Source organism: Pipistrellus hanaki (genome assembly GCF_964339955.1).
Source record: "Pipistrellus hanaki genome assembly, chromosome: 5".
Taxonomy (NCBI): Eukaryota; Metazoa; Chordata; class Mammalia; order Chiroptera; family Vespertilionidae; genus Pipistrellus; species Pipistrellus hanaki.
Window position 1 is genome coordinate 71,914,045 of NC_140507.1, and position 16,876 is coordinate 71,930,920.

General features: G+C 50.6%; 1 protein-coding gene across 9 annotated transcripts in view; it reads left to right on the forward strand.

Moving 5' to 3' along the window:
- Window positions 1–11,941: 11,941 nt before the first annotated feature.
- Window positions 11,942–16,876, forward strand: part of CELF5 (CUGBP Elav-like family member 5) — a 43,655-nt gene continuing 38,720 nt past the window's right edge. For 8 of the 9 annotated variants that reach the window (XR_014794983.1, XR_014794984.1, XR_014794985.1 and 5 more), the window contains exon 1: window positions 11,942–12,321. Coding sequence is in view for 4 of the 9 variants with exons in the window: in XM_084883517.1 (XP_084739643.1) it covers window positions 12,063–12,321 (259 nt within the window). In the remaining 5 variants the exon portion in view is untranslated. Of the gene's footprint in view, window positions 12,322–12,645; window positions 12,908–16,876 lie in introns of those variants that run through there. The other variant, XM_084883520.1, reaches the window with a different exon arrangement.

Below are 16,876 nucleotides of genomic sequence, written 5' to 3' on the forward strand. Positions count from 1 at the left end.
TCAGCCCTGGGTGGCAGCAAACAGTTTGGCCAAAAGCATCTTCTGAGGAGGGTACTGTACCTTCCACCAGGACCCCAAGGGGGTCCCAACCAGAGTCTTGGATGTCTTCCAGGGGTCTTTGTTTAAAAGACAATAAGACACAGCCGAAGCCGGTTTGGCTCAGTGGTAGAGTGTTGGTCTGCGGACTGGAGGGTCCCGGGTTCGATTCTGGTCAAGGGCATGTGCATTGGTTGCGGGCACATCCCTGGTGGGGGGTGTGCAGGGGGTAGCTGGTCGATGTTTCTCTCTCATCGACGTTTCTGGCTCTCTGTTTATCTCCCTTCCTCTCTGCAAAAAATCAATAAAATAGCCGAGACCGGTTTGGCTCAACGGTAGAGCGTCGGTCTGCGGACTGACAGGTCCCAGGTTTGATTCTGGTCAGGGGCATGTACGTTGGTTGCGGGCACATCCCCAATGTGGGGTGTGCAGGAGGCAGCTGGTTGATGTTTCTCTCTCATCGACGTTTCTGGCTCTCTCTCTCTCTCCCTTCCTCTCTGTAAAAAATCAATAAAATATATTTTTTAAAAATCAATAAAATATATTTTTTAAAAAAGACAATAAGACACAATCTAACATCCCTTGTAATCATCTGTCTCTCCCCCATCTGCCCAAAAGTATAACTCAGTGTCCATATCCTTGTCATTGTTTTTTAAATTCTTTTAAAAATATGTTGTCAATGATTTGAGAGAGAGGTAGGGGGAGAGAAAGAAACATTGATGTGAGAGAGAAACCGATCGGTTGCTTCCCATGCACACCCTGACCAGGGATATCAAACCTGCCACCGGGCATGCGTCCTGATGGGGAATAGAACCGGCAGCCCTTTGGTGCTGGGACAACACTCAGCCAACTGAGCCGCAGGCCAGGGCTCCTGTTCTTTAAGAAACATGATTACGTACATAGTTATGAATACACGGGACAATATTCAGCATTTTTTTTCTGTATGGCTTAAGCACTTTATTTAGATAATATACTGTCCCTACCTTGCATTTTAATCTCTTTTTTTAAAACCTCTAAAACAGTTTTATGGACCACTAATCGAATACAATCAAAATAACAAACAGATTCCCCAGTCACAAATTTTTCTTTTGTCCCTCACAGCTATCTCCCCTCACCCTTCTTAGTCTGTGGTCACTACATATTAGTTGGCCTTTCCTAGATTTGTATGTAATGGAATCATTCTCACGTGTGTCCTTAACTGGCTTCTTTCACTCAGCATAATTATTTTGGGATTTATTCATGTTGTAGTATGCATGAATAGTTCGTTCCTTTTTGCTCTGAGGAGTAATACATTATGTGGATGTACAGCAGCAAGTACTCAAGTGACATCATTTCATTCAATGTCCTTATAACTGTGGCTGAGATGCCCAGGAACTCTTGTTTATATCAGTTAGCCTGTGATAAACTGGTTTTATTGTATGTCATTTCGCTAAAGTCACAGAACTTATTGACTCACTAAGTGAGTTTTGTTACCAATTCAGAAGTTGAGGGACATTTAGGTTGTCTCCAAATTTCAGCTATTGCCAATAAGCTGCTATAAACATATAAATTGAATGTATGGACATTTGCTTTTTTTCCTCTTGGGTAAATACCTAGGAGTGGAATGGTTGGGTCACATTCTGGGTTTCTACCTTTCTTCCTAAGATAATTGTGTCATTTTATGTTCCAGCCACCAGTACCTCCACATCCTTGCCAACATTCGGTGTAGCCAGTCTTTTACATTTTAGCCATTCTTATAGGTGTATAGTGATATCTTATTGTTTTAATTTGCATCTTCATATTGACTGACGTTTTCATATTTGTATTTGTCATCCATGTCTTTGGTGTGTTTTTGGTGACATGCCTGTTGAAAGCTTTTGCCCTTTGTTTATGAATTTTCTTAATTATTGAGTTTTGAGAATTTTTTTTATATATACTGGATACAAGTCCTTTTTCAGCTATATCTTTGTAAATATTTTTTCCCAATGTGTGGTTTATCTTTGCATTGACTTAAGTATCTTTCAAAGAGCAAAAGTTCTTAGTTTTTTATCAAGTGCAATATATCAATTTGTTCTGTTATGAATTATGCTTCTGGTGTCATGCTTAAGAAATTTTTCCTAACCCAAGGTCACAAAGATTTCTTTGTTTACTTCTAAAAGTGTAATAGTTTTAAGTTTTATATTTCAATCTATGGTCCACTTTGTGCTATTTTTAAAAATATGTTGCAGCCCTAACCGGTTTGGCTCAGTGGATAGAGCGTCAGCCTGTGGACTGAAGGGTTCCAGGTTTGATTCCAGTCAAGGGCATGTACCTTGGTTGCAGGCACATCCCCAGTAGGGGATGTGCTGGAGGCAGCTGATGGATGTTTCTCTCTCATCGATGTTTCTAACTTTTCCTCTCTGTAAAAAAATCAATATATATATATATATATATATATATATATATATATATATATATATATATTGCAAAATACGAAACAGGTTTAGATTTTTACATATGAGATCCAGTTGTTCCAGCACCATTTGTTGAAAAATACTAGCCTTTCTCCTCTGAATTGCCTTTGCACTTTTTGAACATCAATTAGCCAATGTGTCTGGATCAATTTCTGGACTACATTCTATTCCATTGATCTATATATCTATCCTTTCACTAATGCCACACATTTTCTTGATTTTTAGAGAGAGAGAGGAAGAGAAGGGAGAAAGAGGGAGAAAGAGAGAGACATTGATGTGAGAGAGCAACATCAATTGGCTGCCTCCTGTAGGCACCCTACGGGGAGAAAGAGAGAGAGAGAGAAAGAGAGAGACAGAGACAGAGACATTGATGTGAGAGGGCAACATCAATTGGCTGCCTCCTGTAGGCACCCTACTGGGGATCAAGCCAGAAACCCGGGCATGTGCCCTTGACTGGGAATCAAACCGGCAACCTCCTGGTGCACAGGATTATGCCCAGACAATGAGCCACATTGGCCAGGGCAACACCACAGTGTTTTGATCACCGTGGCTTTCTGAATAAGTCTTGAAATTTGGTAGTGTGAATCCTTCAACTTGGGTCTTTTTCAAAGTTGTTTTGACTATTCTAGGTCCTTTGCACTTCCATATGAATTTTGAAATCAGCCTGTCAATTGTGTGTGTGTGTGTTTTAAAAAGCCCTGGATTTTTTTTTTAAGCCTTAATTTTCATTGGGATTGCAAGGAATCCACAGATCAGTTTGAAATGAACTGACAGGTTACCAATTGCAATTGTTAATTTTCTGTGTTAACTTGACTAGGCTATGGTGCCCAGCTGTTTGGTCAAATATCAGTCAGATGTTGCTTTGAAGGCATTTTTATTTTTTATTTATTTTATTATTTATTTTAAAATATATATATATTTTATTTTTTACAGAGAGGAAAGGAGAGGGATAGAGAGCCAGAAACATCGATGAGAGAGAAACATTGATCAGCTGCCTCCTGCACATCCCTTACTGGGGATGTGCCTGCAACCTAGGTACATGCCCTTGACCGGAATCGAACCCAGGACCTTTTAGTCCACAGGCCAACGCTCTATCCACTGAGCCAAACCGGTCTCAGCTGAAGGCATTTTTAGATGTGATTAACATTTAAAACAGTTGACTTTGAATAAACATTCCCCTCCATAACAGATGGGCCTCATCTAGTCAGTTGAAGAGAAAAGACTTGAGGTTCCAGTGAGAAGAAAGGAATTCTGCCTCAGATTGCCTTCTGACTGTAACACGGACTCCTGCTGGAACTTTCAGCCTGCGGGTTTGCCCTGTGGATTCAGACTTTGCAGTCTCCACAACCTCTTTCTGTAAACATACATCCTATTGGTTCTGTTTCCTGGGTGACTAACATACCAATACTGAGTCTGCCAGTCTATGTTCATAGCCAGTGAGAGAGGCCAACCTCAGGGGAGGAGATAGCACCTTTTAAAACAAGGCCTCGGCCATCGTAAGTCATGTGTGTGGCGTGCAGGACTTCTGCCTGGCAGCACGGGCTCCGAGTGGACCCAGCTCTTGCTTTTATGGGTTTCACTTACACATACACCAAGCCTTTCACTGCTGTCCACCCAATCCTCTGCTGATGGGCACACTGCTCGCTTTCCACCACCTTAACCCTTTATTGGTGAATCTTGGCACACGAAGAGGGAGTGTGTTTAACCCAAGATTAGCAAACTGTCACCTGTGGCCTAGCCTGGCCTCTGCCTGTTGTAAGTAAAGTTTTATTGGCACACCGCCACGCCCACTCAGTTGTGTACCGTCTGTTGCTGTTTTCACACTGCAAGGGAAGGACTGATCCATTGTAGCAGAGTCTATGAAGATGGCCAAACCCCAAATGCTTACCACCTGGCTCTTCACAGGGAAACTCCACACCCTGGTTTTCCTTCTCTTTCCTAGTCGCCTTTGGCCACTGCTAGACCGGATAACTGATCTCTTTTGCAGTGGACACTCTCTTGGCTTCTTTCGACATTTCAATCTCAGTTCTGATAGTTACTATGATTTTAACTCCTCTTTTGGCCTAAAAGATCCGGAGCAAATTGAACAGGAGCTCGGGGTCGGGCACCAGGAGAAATGTTCTGAGGGTTCTGCACAAGCTTCACCGTTGGCCCAAATTGCAAGGGCATCCTTGATCCATGCCCAGCTCCTGGAGACCGGAGATCCAGGGAAGAGGAAGGCAATAGTGATGCTTGCAGCTGGGGTCCAAGACAGATGCCAGCCCCACAGCCTGGCATCAAGACCACTGGGCTGAGAGTCAACTTATTTGATGGTTTTAAAGGGAGAAATTGGGTGTTTCCCAACATTTCATTTTCTACTTTTTATTTTGACACTAGAGGCCCAGTGCACAAAATTCGTACATGGGGGGCACTCAGGGTGGTCCCTCAGCCTAGCCTGCACCCTCTCCCCGTCTGGGACCGTTTGGGGGATGTCCGACTGGCAGTTGGACATCACTCTTGCAATCCGAGACTGTTGGCTTCTAACCCCTCTTCCTCTCTGCCTGATTGCCCCTAACCGCTCGCTTGCCTACCTGATTGCCCCTAACTGCCTGCCTGTCTGATCACCCCTAAGCATCCTACCTGCCTGCCTGATTGCCCATAACCACTCTGCCTTCCTGCCTGATCGCCCCTAGCCGCCTCTGCCTCAGTCCCCCGCTGCTACAGCTCTATCAAGGAGGATGTCCTAAAGGTTGTTTGTTTGTCTGGTCTAATTAGCATATTATGCTTTTATTAAAATTTCTAATTTATAGAAATAGTAAGAACTTTCTAAACCCTTCATATATCCTGCAAATGGTAACTTTTTACCAGATTTATTTTGTTCTTTTTTCTGTCTCTTCCTGGGTCTCTGTCTCCTTTCCCTCTGTCTCTCTCCACCCCTTCACTCCTCAATATTGCCAAAGTGTGTTTTCCTAAAATCCAAGGCAGTCTTCTCCCTCCTCACAGAACATCACCCAGACCAGAAAACTGACACCATACAATAGTTATAACAAATTATACACTTTACTCACATTAGCCTTTGTCCCCAACAGTGTCCTTCACAGTAAAGAACATTCCAGATCACGCACTGCATCGGGGGTAGTGGATGGGGGTCCTGTCTTTCTAGCCATCTTTACCCTGGAATGGTTTCCTGTTTTCATGTCTCATGACCTTGCTAGGAGTCCTGGCCAGAACTTGGGTTTCCATACAATCGGGTTCAACCTATGCATTCTACAGGAGAGGAGGGTGGGCATACCACAGAATGAAGTAAAAGCGGATGGTGTGTACTCAGCAGGGTATTCCTACGGTGTGAGCCCTAGTTTCGTGAACAATGGGATATCTATTGGCGCTCTCCACTGGAGTCACTATCTTCCCCCAATAAGCACGTTTTGGGGAGATACTTTCTTTAAAAAAAAAAAAAAAATTATATATATATATATATATATATATATATATATATATATATATATATATATTTAATTGATTTCAGAGAGGAAGGGAGAGGGAGAGAGAGAATAAAACATCAGTGATTGATAAGAGAACAATCAGTCAGCTGCCTCCTGCAAGTGCCCTGACCAGGAATTGAGCCATGACCTCCTGGTTCACAGGTCAAGGCCACACCACTGGGCGTGGGGAGATGCTTTTAGGGGGTGCGAATAACCTGTCACTCCTCACACTCACCCTCTGGTCCTCACAGTCACTGGTGAGTCCTGTGAAGCTGTGACCCCACAGGTGGTTGCCACATGGGGATTTTTTCTTTCTATCCCTTGTCTGAAGTACCAATCTGCTTTATTTCCAATTTACAGAGGGTGAAGAGACAGACAGCTGACCTGTCTTGCTTTTAAGGTCTTGTGGCAAAAAGGAGGCAGAGTTGGTATTCAAACACAGTTGGGTTTTTTGTTTGTTTGTTTGTTGTGTGTGTGTGTGTGTGTGTGTGTGTGTGTATTTTTTTTTTAACTTAATTGGGATATATTCACATACCATAAAATGAACCCTTTTAGGTATATCATTCGGTGGTTTCTTGACTTCTGTCTAGTTCCAGATCATTCCATTACTTCAAAAAGAAGTCTCATTCCCATCAGCAATTATCCCCACCCCCACCAGGCCCCCATCAACCACCTGTCTCTGTGGATTTGCCTGTTTTGGACATTTCACGTAAATAGAATCCTACAATATACGAACCCATGCAGCTTCGATTGCAAGTTATAGGAACACACTGGCGATGTTCATTCAGAAATGAGTTTGTTCTTCTTTCATCCTAACGTTGGAAAAAGCACTCAAGTTCAATGTGGTGCACACTCAGCTCCAAGGATGATGAGACATCCACTACTGTGTTTCCAGGGAGATAATTTGTCAGCCCTCAGCACAGGTGTCCACTCAGGTCCCACAGGCTGTGCCCTGAGGAGTGGAGCCACACTGAAGGACAGATGGGGGAGAGGGACCACAGCCCCTGAGAGTGGGGCACAACCAGATCCTGACAGGACTTTCTGCCCCTCCCCCCTTACCAGGCTGGTGTAGGGGTGTCCACGCTGTGCCTTAGACCTCACACAGCCCCACGCCGTTGCTGAGAGAGGGAGCAACAAGGGGTTGAGCCAACAAGGAATCCTTTCCCATCCGAGAAACCCAGTGGTGGGGCCAGGGGCCTGGGAGAATCCAGGCGGACTGGGGTTCCTGCAGGATGGAAGAGCAGCCCCTCCCAGGGGAGGGGAGCAGTGTGGATGGGGTGTGGCCACCAGAGGTCTCTGTGCTTTGCAGCTGTAGGTGTGTGAAGGCAGGAGGCATCTGGGGTAGGTGGGGACTGTGGGGTAGTATTCCCAGGGGACACATCTTGAGCCTTGGCAGGTGGGGGTGCTTCAACTTCTGAGAATGTTCTAGAAGAGCTGTAGGTAGTTTGGGCAATGAGGGACTTGAGGGCACAGAGGGGCAGGGTCAAAGGGCAATCAGGGTTGAGGGACCAGGAAGACACTCAGGCCAGCTGTGCAGAGACCACCAAAGAGCAGAGGTCCTGGCACAGGGCAGCTCCAGGCTGGGCCCCCTGCCCCTGCCCCACCCAATACCCTGACCCCATTGCTGACCCTACTCCTCAGCCCCCATGCAGAAAGACAGGGTGTGGGCATAGGAGGGTGGGGATTGGAAGGACCTAGAAAAGACCAGAGGCCATTTCTTGTCCCTTCCTAAGGAGCTCACTCCTTCCCACACCCACGACCTCTGAACTAAGAACCCTGCTGTGAAAAGCCGGACCGGGAGCATGGCGGGCATCCTCGCAGACCTTTGCCACCTGACACCTGAAGGCTTGTTAGGAAGTACTGTCCCGGGCCCCTCAGACCTGCTGGGCCGGGCTCTGCTTTCTTAGCAGGATGCCCAGGAGGACACGCATGTTTGAGAGGTGCGGGGTGGACCCTGCTGACACCCCCCTCCCCCACTCCTCTACTGAGGCAAGTGCCTTAGCTGTGCTCATCAGCAGCTCTTCCCGGAGGTCCTGCCCCAGAGGGACCTGGGAGATGTCTGGGGACAAGTATAGTTTTCATGACCGGGGATGCTCCTGGCACCAAGTGGGTGGCCTGGGGTGCTGTTTACCCTCCACAGGTGGTTCCTCCATGAAGAACATTATGACCCCTAACTGTCCACCGTTTTCCTTTTAATATTGACTTACTCTCCACCAACCAGATCTGAAATAGCATGGCTGACATGTACACATAAGGGACTATTTGATATTGAAATTGGGACTCAAAAGAACTGTTGGCCCAGAAAGGAACTCACTACAGACTGATTCATTTGCCTCTCAGCATAACCATTATGGCTTGTCACAATGTAGGTTCTTACAAGGGTATTTCTTGGATCACATGATCTCACACACCTAGAGGAAACGATGAACAACATAAACCGAAGAACAAAAACAGACTCAGAGAAAGAGAAGCAGCGATCAGACTCTCAAACCTCAGAGGGAAAGTAGGGGAGGGTGGGGGTAAGGGGAAGAGATTAACCAAAGGATTGGTGTGCATGCATATGGGCCTGGCCAGTGGCCATGGACAACAGGGGGGTGAGGGCATATGTAGGGAGGGGTTTGGGATGGAAATGGGGGGATGGGGACAATTATGTGATACTATAATCAATAAAAATAATAATGAAAAATAATATTGACTTACTCAAGCTCATGTAAGCATTTTGAGAAACTCTCTTCTGGAAGATGAACCCTGGGGCAGGTGAGTGAGGAAACAGGTTCAGGGAGCCAAGTGACTTCCGGGAAGCCTCCCAGCCCCGGGCTCCCCCCCAGGCTCTGCCCCCAGCCTCGCTGCTGCCGCCTCAGTAACAGCAGCCCGAGCCACGGGCCTCCTGCAACGACGCCCAGCTGACCAGGCTTCCTCTGGCTAATAACAAGTCAGAAAATTGGCCTCCTGGGTTCCAGACAGCCCCGGACGTTTTCTCTGCCGTGGCCTATTCCCTGAGACAGCGGAGCAGTATCAGCCGGTCAGGGAGTAAACTTCAGAAATGAGTATCACTGAGGAGGTGGAATGTTGATTTACATTCCTGGAGGTCACTCTCAGGCTACACTGGGACCCTCCCTGCCCCCGCCCCCAGTTTGTTTTGTGTGCTCAGTGAGAGTGTGGGAAATTCATCTTTGGCTGACGGGAGGGCTGGTGGGTTCTAGTTCTCATTCTTTTAGAATAAGATACGTTTTTATTGAATTTGAGAGGAAGGGAGAGAGAAAGATAAACATCAGTGATGAGAATCATTGATTGGCTGCCTCCTGCACACCCCGCACTGGGGATCGAGCCCACAACCTGCCCCACCCGACCAGAAATGGAATCATGTCCTCCTGGTTCATAGGTTCATTGGGCCACACTGGACAGGCTATTTTTATTCTTTTTAATGACTCTCCAGCATATCAGAGGCTCACAGGGCTTCGAGCATCCTGATTGGGTCTCCATGGAGACTGAACCTGTCTTGGCCCAGCTCCACCAGCCCAGCCTGGGGCTGCAAGCTGAGAATCAGGGACCAGGAGTGGCTCTGCTCCTCACCTAACCCTGGCATCCAGCTCCCATCTGGGATGGGCAGGTGGCTGCCTGTAGCAGTCATGACAGCCATTTATTGAGCACTAAGGATGTCCTAGGTCTATGCTAAGCCTCACCTATGAATTCATCAAATCCACCCTGAAGCCAAGGGCTACATCCTATTCACTCTCTAGTCTCATTTAGCAAATAAGGAAACCAAGGCTTGGCTGCCTAGAGTGTGGGAAAGAGTGTGGGCTAGTGGGAAGTGTGTTGTGCTCTGGGGTCAGGCTGGCTAGGTTCAAATCCTAGAACTCTCACTGTGTAACCTTGCAAAAGTGACTTGGGCCTTAGTATGCTTCTCTGTAATATGGGTATAGAACAGTATTTACCTCTTAATGGTTGCTGTGAGGAATGGGCAGGGACCAGGGTGAGCTCACCTGAGGAGCAAAGTTTAAGGGGGCACCAAAAAACATAGTCATCATGGTAAAGGATATTTAATTTAATTTATTTATATATATTATTATTTTTAAAATCTTCACCCAAGCATATTTTCCCCCATTGATTTTTAGAGAGAGTAGAAGGGAGTGAGGAGGGAGGAGAGAGAAAGATAGAAACATTGATGTGAAAGAGACACATTAATTGGTTGTCTTTCACATGTGCCCCGGGACAGGGATCAAACCTGAGCTCCTTCGGTCCCCAGGCCAACACTCTAACTACTGAGCAAACAGTCCAAGGAAAGATAAAGAATATTTCATTGCAGTTTTAAAAAATATATATTTTTATTGATTTCAGAAAGGAAAGGAGAGGGAGAGATAGAAACATCAATGATGAGAGAATTCTTGGTTGGCTGCCACCTGAATTTCCCCCTCCCATTGGGGGTTGAACCCACAACTCAAGCATGTGCCCTGATAGGGAATTGAACCATGACCTCCTGGTTCATAGGTTGACGCTCAATTACTGAGCTATGCTGGCTAGGCTAATGCAGTATTTTTTTAAAACTAAAATTAATATTCCCCAAGTTCATGGTGAATAAAATGTCAACATTTTAAATGGACAGAATCAGTATTACTGAATTTTCTTTTGACTCAGCACTGCATTGTTACTGATTTTGTCTTTGTTTTAAAGTAAAGAAAAGCAATTAAAATTAAATTCAGAATTGGTAGACCGCCCCCCCCCCCCCTTGCTCAGTCAGCACTTTCCCTGTTAGAGCCTCCTTGAAGTCCCTCAAACCTGTCAGGATGTTTCCTGCCTCAGGGCCTTTGCACTTGCTGCCCCAGTCTCATCTCAGCTCCCAGTCCAAGCTCTGTTATCAGCCTTCCCTGAGTTTGCCTCCTAAAGGCTTCCCTCCACCCATTTGGCTGCTCCTTTCATTGTATTTTTTCATAGTGCAAGCATATCTTGTTTATTTACTTGTAACCACCCCAGGATTTGTTATGTGGATTGGATGAGTTTGTGCATGTCAAGAACTTAGCACAGAGCCAGGTGCCTAGAAAGAGCTCTGCACTTTATCGGTAACATACAAATATTCAACACATGACACTTAAATTACATTAAATGGTTATAAATAGTATGGAGGGGAAAGGAAGCCTGAGAAATGAGGTGACGGTGGCTGGACAATTTTAGGTAGAATGGACAGAGAGAGTGTTGAGGGGTTGAAGGAGAAAGCCGTGCACCATTTGGGGGAGGGGTATTCCAGGCGGAGGGCACGGCTTGTGCCACGTCTCTAGGGCAGGGTGGTGCCTGGTGTGTTGGAGCAAAGGCCAGGAGGTCCCTGTGGCTGGAGCAAGTGAGCAAGGGGGAAAGAAGGAGGAGGCTAGGGTAGGGAGGGGTCTGGGGCAGGCTGTGAAGGACATTGGGGGCTGCCCAGAGGACTTTGTCTTAATTTTAGGACATTCTTGGAGGGTTTTAAGCATGGTGTCCATAGAGTTCTTTGCCCAAATGCATCAATATCTTGTGAACTTATTTTGAACACTGTGTGCTCATAGCAAGTGTGACGAAGATGCTACTCCTGGTTGTTGATGTAGCAAACACGATCCCTATTTCTGTTCAGTAAGTTATCAACTTAAAAGTGCTGAGCACAGTGCCTGTGTTATCAGAAGTTGTTCTTTCTTGTTGTTATTGATGAGTTGTGGTCTCAAAAGTGGCAAGAACAGCCCAGCTAAGGAGAAGCCGGGCTCTACTTTTAGTGATTTTTCCTGTTGTTATCAGTTGAAGGAGCCAGTGACACCTGGAAGTCAGGTCTGTGCTGCTCGAAGCCCCGCCGTCGCCCACCCAGAAGGCGGGGTTTGCGGGGGCCCGTGGCCTCAATCACCCAACTGGACTGGGCTCCGGAACACGGGATGTGGATTGACGGATGAGGAGGGCAGAATGCGCGGGCTGGCTACGCGCGCGCTGGCCTCCAGGGGCCGCTGCGGAGGCGCCCTTTTGTGGTCCTGATGCTGGAGCGAGCGGGCGCGGAGGAGGGAGGAGGGCGCGGGGACCGGGCGGGAGGGAGGCGGGAGGCGGCGTCCGTCGTTGTAGCTGTGAGTCCGCCCGCCGCCCGCCGCCGCCGGCTCGGTCCCGCGCCCGCCGCCCGCCTTCGCCCGTCATGGCCCGCCTCACGGAGAGCGAGGCGCGCCGGCAGCAGCAGCAGCTCCTACAGCCGCGGCCCTCGCCGGTGGGCAGCAGCGGGCCCGAGCCCCCCGGGGGGCAGCCCGACGGCATGAAGGACCTGGACGCCATCAAGCTCTTCGTGGGCCAGATCCCACGCAACCTGGACGAGAAGGACCTCAAGCCGCTGTTCGAGCAGTTCGGCCGCATTTATGAGCTCACGGTGCTCAAAGACCCTTACACGGGCATGCACAAAGGTGGGCGCCCCGGCCCCCTCCCTCCCTCCCTTCTCTCCACCCCACCTTCCGGCATCTCCTCTCCCCCAGCCCCCCCCTCCCAACCACCTCCCTCCACTTGCCTCTGCCACGCATCATTCTCCCCCTTCCACCCACCCTCTCCTCCTCCCTCTGGGGGTGCAGCTGACAGATCCGGGCCCCCTCCCCTCCTCCGCCCCCTCTCCCTCCCTCCCCACCTTCCGGCATCCTCTCTCTCTCTCTCTCTCCTCTCTCTCCTCTCTCTCGCTCTCCCTTTCTCTACTCTCCCATCTCCCTTTACCTCCCATACTCCACCCCCAAAGCATCTCTCTCTCTCTCCCCTCCCGTTCCCCCTAACCCCCACCCTTCCTCCCTCCCTCACCCACTCTCTCCTGCCCCTTTGCTGGGGGAGCTGCCTGAATACCACCACCTCTCCCGGCTCCCCCCATTCATTCGGCCTCCCCAGGCCCCGTCGGGGAACTTTGCGCCTCTGGACTCCATTGCTTTGGCCATTTTCACAAAGCCAGGCCGGTGGGCAGGGCCAGCTGGCCTCCGGGACATACGGATGCCCAGGACCCCGGGCTAATCGGTAACTACAAAGAAAGCAAGAGGGGGGGTGGGGGGCGCAGGGAGCCGAGCCAGGCTGAGGGGGGAGCACCAGCCTCCAGCGGCTCAAATGCTACCGTTCACCCTCCCCCCTGCCCACCCTCTCTGTTTGGATCAGCAGCCCCCCTCCATCTCTCTGCCCTCCCCCTCCCTGCCTCCACCTTTGGCTCAAGTTAAAACTAGCCGATCCGTTAGCAATGTGTTGAGGTCTGAGGCCAATGATGATGAGTCCGGGCTGTCCATCTGGCAGAGCTCAGATCCTGGGGTGGACAGGGGAGGTGTGGGCGGCCTGCAAATCCAGCGGGGAGGCAGGCTGGATGGGGGGGACTGCCTGCCTCCCTCCTACCTGATTCTCTCTCTGGTGGCATGCTGGGCGCAGGTGCCAGGGACTGTGGCCCTAGCCCCGGACTCTGATCATAAGCACAGTCTCAGCCGAGGCGGTGCTGACGGCTCTTCTGTCGGCTGTTGGGGGCTGGGGTTGGAGATGGCAAAGGCTTTGCCTGGAACACTGGTGGCAAGATCCTGGAGGGACCTTAGGGGTGGGCCAGCGCCCATGACCTATTTCAGAATCATTTATCTCCATCCTCCCCTCGGTGTTTCAGCATGGCAATCATTAATACATGTTTGTTGAATGAATGAATGAATGAATGAATGAGAGTCTGGTAGGATGGAGTCCAGGCCTGCCATTTTAGCTAGACCTCAGCTGATACCCTACACCCTTAACCCCCCCCACCCTTAACCTTTTACTGGATTCTGTCATCACGAAAAGAAGGGGGCCTGAGAAATCTAACTGTGGCCTAGGACAGAGGGCTCACTCTTGCCCACGAATCCAGCTCAGGAACCCACGGCTCTACAGAGGGCTCTGACTTCATTGCTTTGGTCATTTTCGGGCATGTCTGAAGAGCCCATTTCTAGAAAGATTCTGATGGGAATCGGGGGGTGCCCATGTGGCCCCCTGAATGTTGTGCTGGAAGGCTGCTGGCGAGCTCTGGGACAGGGAAACAAATGGGCTGCAGAGGTGCCCCCTCCTCATTTTCAGATCTCCCCTGGAAACCCTCCCCGCAAGCGAGAAGAGATAGATGAGGGGATGGAGCTGCAGCCCAGGTTCGCCTGGGCCAGAGCCTCAGTTTCCCCACTGTTAACAAAGCAGGGCCCCATGAATGTGGGGTCGGTTTTTTTCTGGCTGGAGAATGTTGAGATTGCGGGGGGAGGGGCGTTCAGGGTCTTTCCCATTTCCCAGCTTTCCTTGGAGGCTTAAAATCAGGAAGCAGGGTGTCCGTGACACTCAGTCCTCATCCTCCTCTTCACAGGGCCCTGGGCCAATCTGAGCCTGGATGTAGGGCCTGAGGGGAACAAGGGGGGGGGGCTTTCTCTCCTCTCTGCCCTTACCCAGCACCCTCAGGCCAAGAACAGATCCCCCTCCTGTCCCACCTGGTCCTGGGCTGGAGGGACCTCACTGTGGGAGGCAAGCTGGAGGCGGGGGTGTCCTGAGTGCCAGCAGCTGGGATGGAGGCCTGTGTGGCCTCTGGCCAGTGGCTTCCCCTCTCGGGGCCTCAAGCAAAGGGAAGTGGAACGATGAATGGGGTGTGGGGGCGGGGAAGTCCAGGTACCTCCCAGAGAACACAGCTGGTGTCATTTCCGGAGAACCAACTGCCATCTGACTCCTCCACGTGCCTAGGAGTGCGGCAGGTGTGAGGGGTCTGGGCCCAGTGGTGGAGAGAAACTCCCCTTTTGCCCCGCCTTCTGGGCCCCTGGATGCTGGGAGAATCCCATGAGGCTGGGCATCAGGTCAGCTGAAAGGACCAGAACGACGTTAAGTCAGATCATCCATTGGGGTCACCGTGCCCCCCACCCCCAGCATTGTCATTATCCTCCTGACCGTCTCGTCCTTACCGTCCACACTCAGGCTCCTGTTGGATCTCTCCCCAGAGGGCTCGCGCCGAGGGGGCTTGTGAGCACCACCATAGTCATATGAGAAGGAAACAGGCTCCCAGGGCCAACTGCTGGGCCAGCTTCTGGGTCCCAAGAACCAAGCAGAGCTGCCCTGCCCGCCTCTCCCTCCCAGGCCCGGGGAAGCAGGGTGTATGCTGTGAGGGAGGGATGACAGCTTCCTCCAAGATGAGAACAAGGCTCCCGCAGCTGGCATGGGGGAGGTGGCTGTGACATCTGACAGCCTCAGCCAGTGGTGGGGCCTGGACAGTGGGGGGGCCTGCAGGAACCAAGAGAAAGGCAGGGGGTTCAGCAGACCCCCGGGCTTTGGGGATTGGACAGGGCTTGGGGGAGGGGGCCTCAGAAAGAGGGCAGGCTGGGTTTTTTAAAGAGAAGTGGAGAGAGAGCTCTCCCCCCTTCTCCCCTCCCCCCGCACACACATAGACACAGGGAGAGGCAGGGAGGGTGGGAATCAGAGAAAGAGATGGAGAAGGGGGATCAGGAGGTCACAAGGCTGCTTCCTACTCCATCGCCCAGATCTGTGCCTTATCCAGAGGAACAGGACCCCTGTGTCCCCAGCCCAGCCAGGAGCTCAGGCCAGGAACTGAGGGCTGGACTAGGGCTCCCAGTGGCCAGTATCCAGCCATCAGCCCCTTCCAGTAGCCTGATGGTCGACAGCCACCCCCCGCTCGCTCTGAGGGGGCTGGGTGCCTGTAGGAGCCCTGAGGTGTCCCTCTTCCTTAATCAGGGCTGAATATTAATGCCGTCCTGGCGATAGGGTTCGCCGGCCGCTGCCTTGTGGCCTCCCCTTTATGGTAATCACATATGCATTTGCATGTTAATGACAATATTTATCTTAAAATGGAGGTTGTGAGGGGGGCCGGTGTAGTATGGGGGTTTAGGGGGGCCTGTGGTTTCCATGGGAGCACCAGCTGCTCTGCTCGGTGGCAGGAGGGGAGGCTGGAGCACGCTGAGCTCAGAGGCGTGAGATTCCGAGTGTGACGTGCCAGCCCCAGGGAGACAGCGGGCTGGGCTGCTGGCAGGCACTGCCCGGGGAGGGGGTCGGAGGGAGGAGTCCTTTCCCTGTGGCATCGCAGGGCGCAGTGGCTGGGGGCGGGGGCTGAGCAGAAGCCACTGGGACTGGCCATGTGGCTTTGAGGCAAGTGGGCTGCTCTGTGCCTCTGTTTCCCCAGCTGCCCACTCTTCATTGATTTAACAGGCTTTTATGAGGCCCGTGGGGCCTTACAAGGTGACTGTGCCATCTCTTCTGCCCTCCTTCAGGCAGAGGACATTGACGGAGCACCTACTGTGTGCCCCTATTTGAGCACAGCTGGAATTTCACGCGCACGGGAATCTCTATGGGAGTGAGCAATACGTAAATCCATTACTACACGTAGGACTATTGAGCACTTGCTGTGTGCCAGGCCTGGTACACAATGTTGGACACAGCAGACAGATGCCCCCCGCAGACCCCTCCTAGGGTCAGAACCAGTCTGGTTGGAGGGGGGTGGGACACAGTGTTGATGTCAAGGCTGTGATGGCGGAAACACACAATGGCAGGGACAACCTAGAGGAGGCTCTGCCCTCGTTTGTGTGGAGGGCAAGAGGACTTCCTGGAGGAGGCGGCCAGTGTGGGAGAGCAGTTAAGAGCTTAACAGTAAGATGGGTCGGCTTCTCTGCATCTTCCCGGCTATGTGGGCTTGGGCGGGCACCTTGGTCTCTCCAAGCCCCAGCTTTGTCACCGATGGAACTGAGAGGCCAGAGTTGCCTCCCATCTCAGGGCAGTTGGGGAAGGTGAGGATGGGATGGCAGTTAACGCTTTTGGCACAGAGTTTGTGCTTGGCCAGTGGCAGTTGGGCGTATTACGTGATTAAGCCGAGACCTGAAGTGTAAGGAAGATCTGGTGAGGGAGGAAGGTATTCCTGGTGGAGAGAACAGCATGTGCAAAGGCCCAGAGGCGAGCTGATTCTGGTGGCTTCAGGTGCGGAGGATGGAGCTTTTGTCCTGGTGGGAGAGGAGCAAA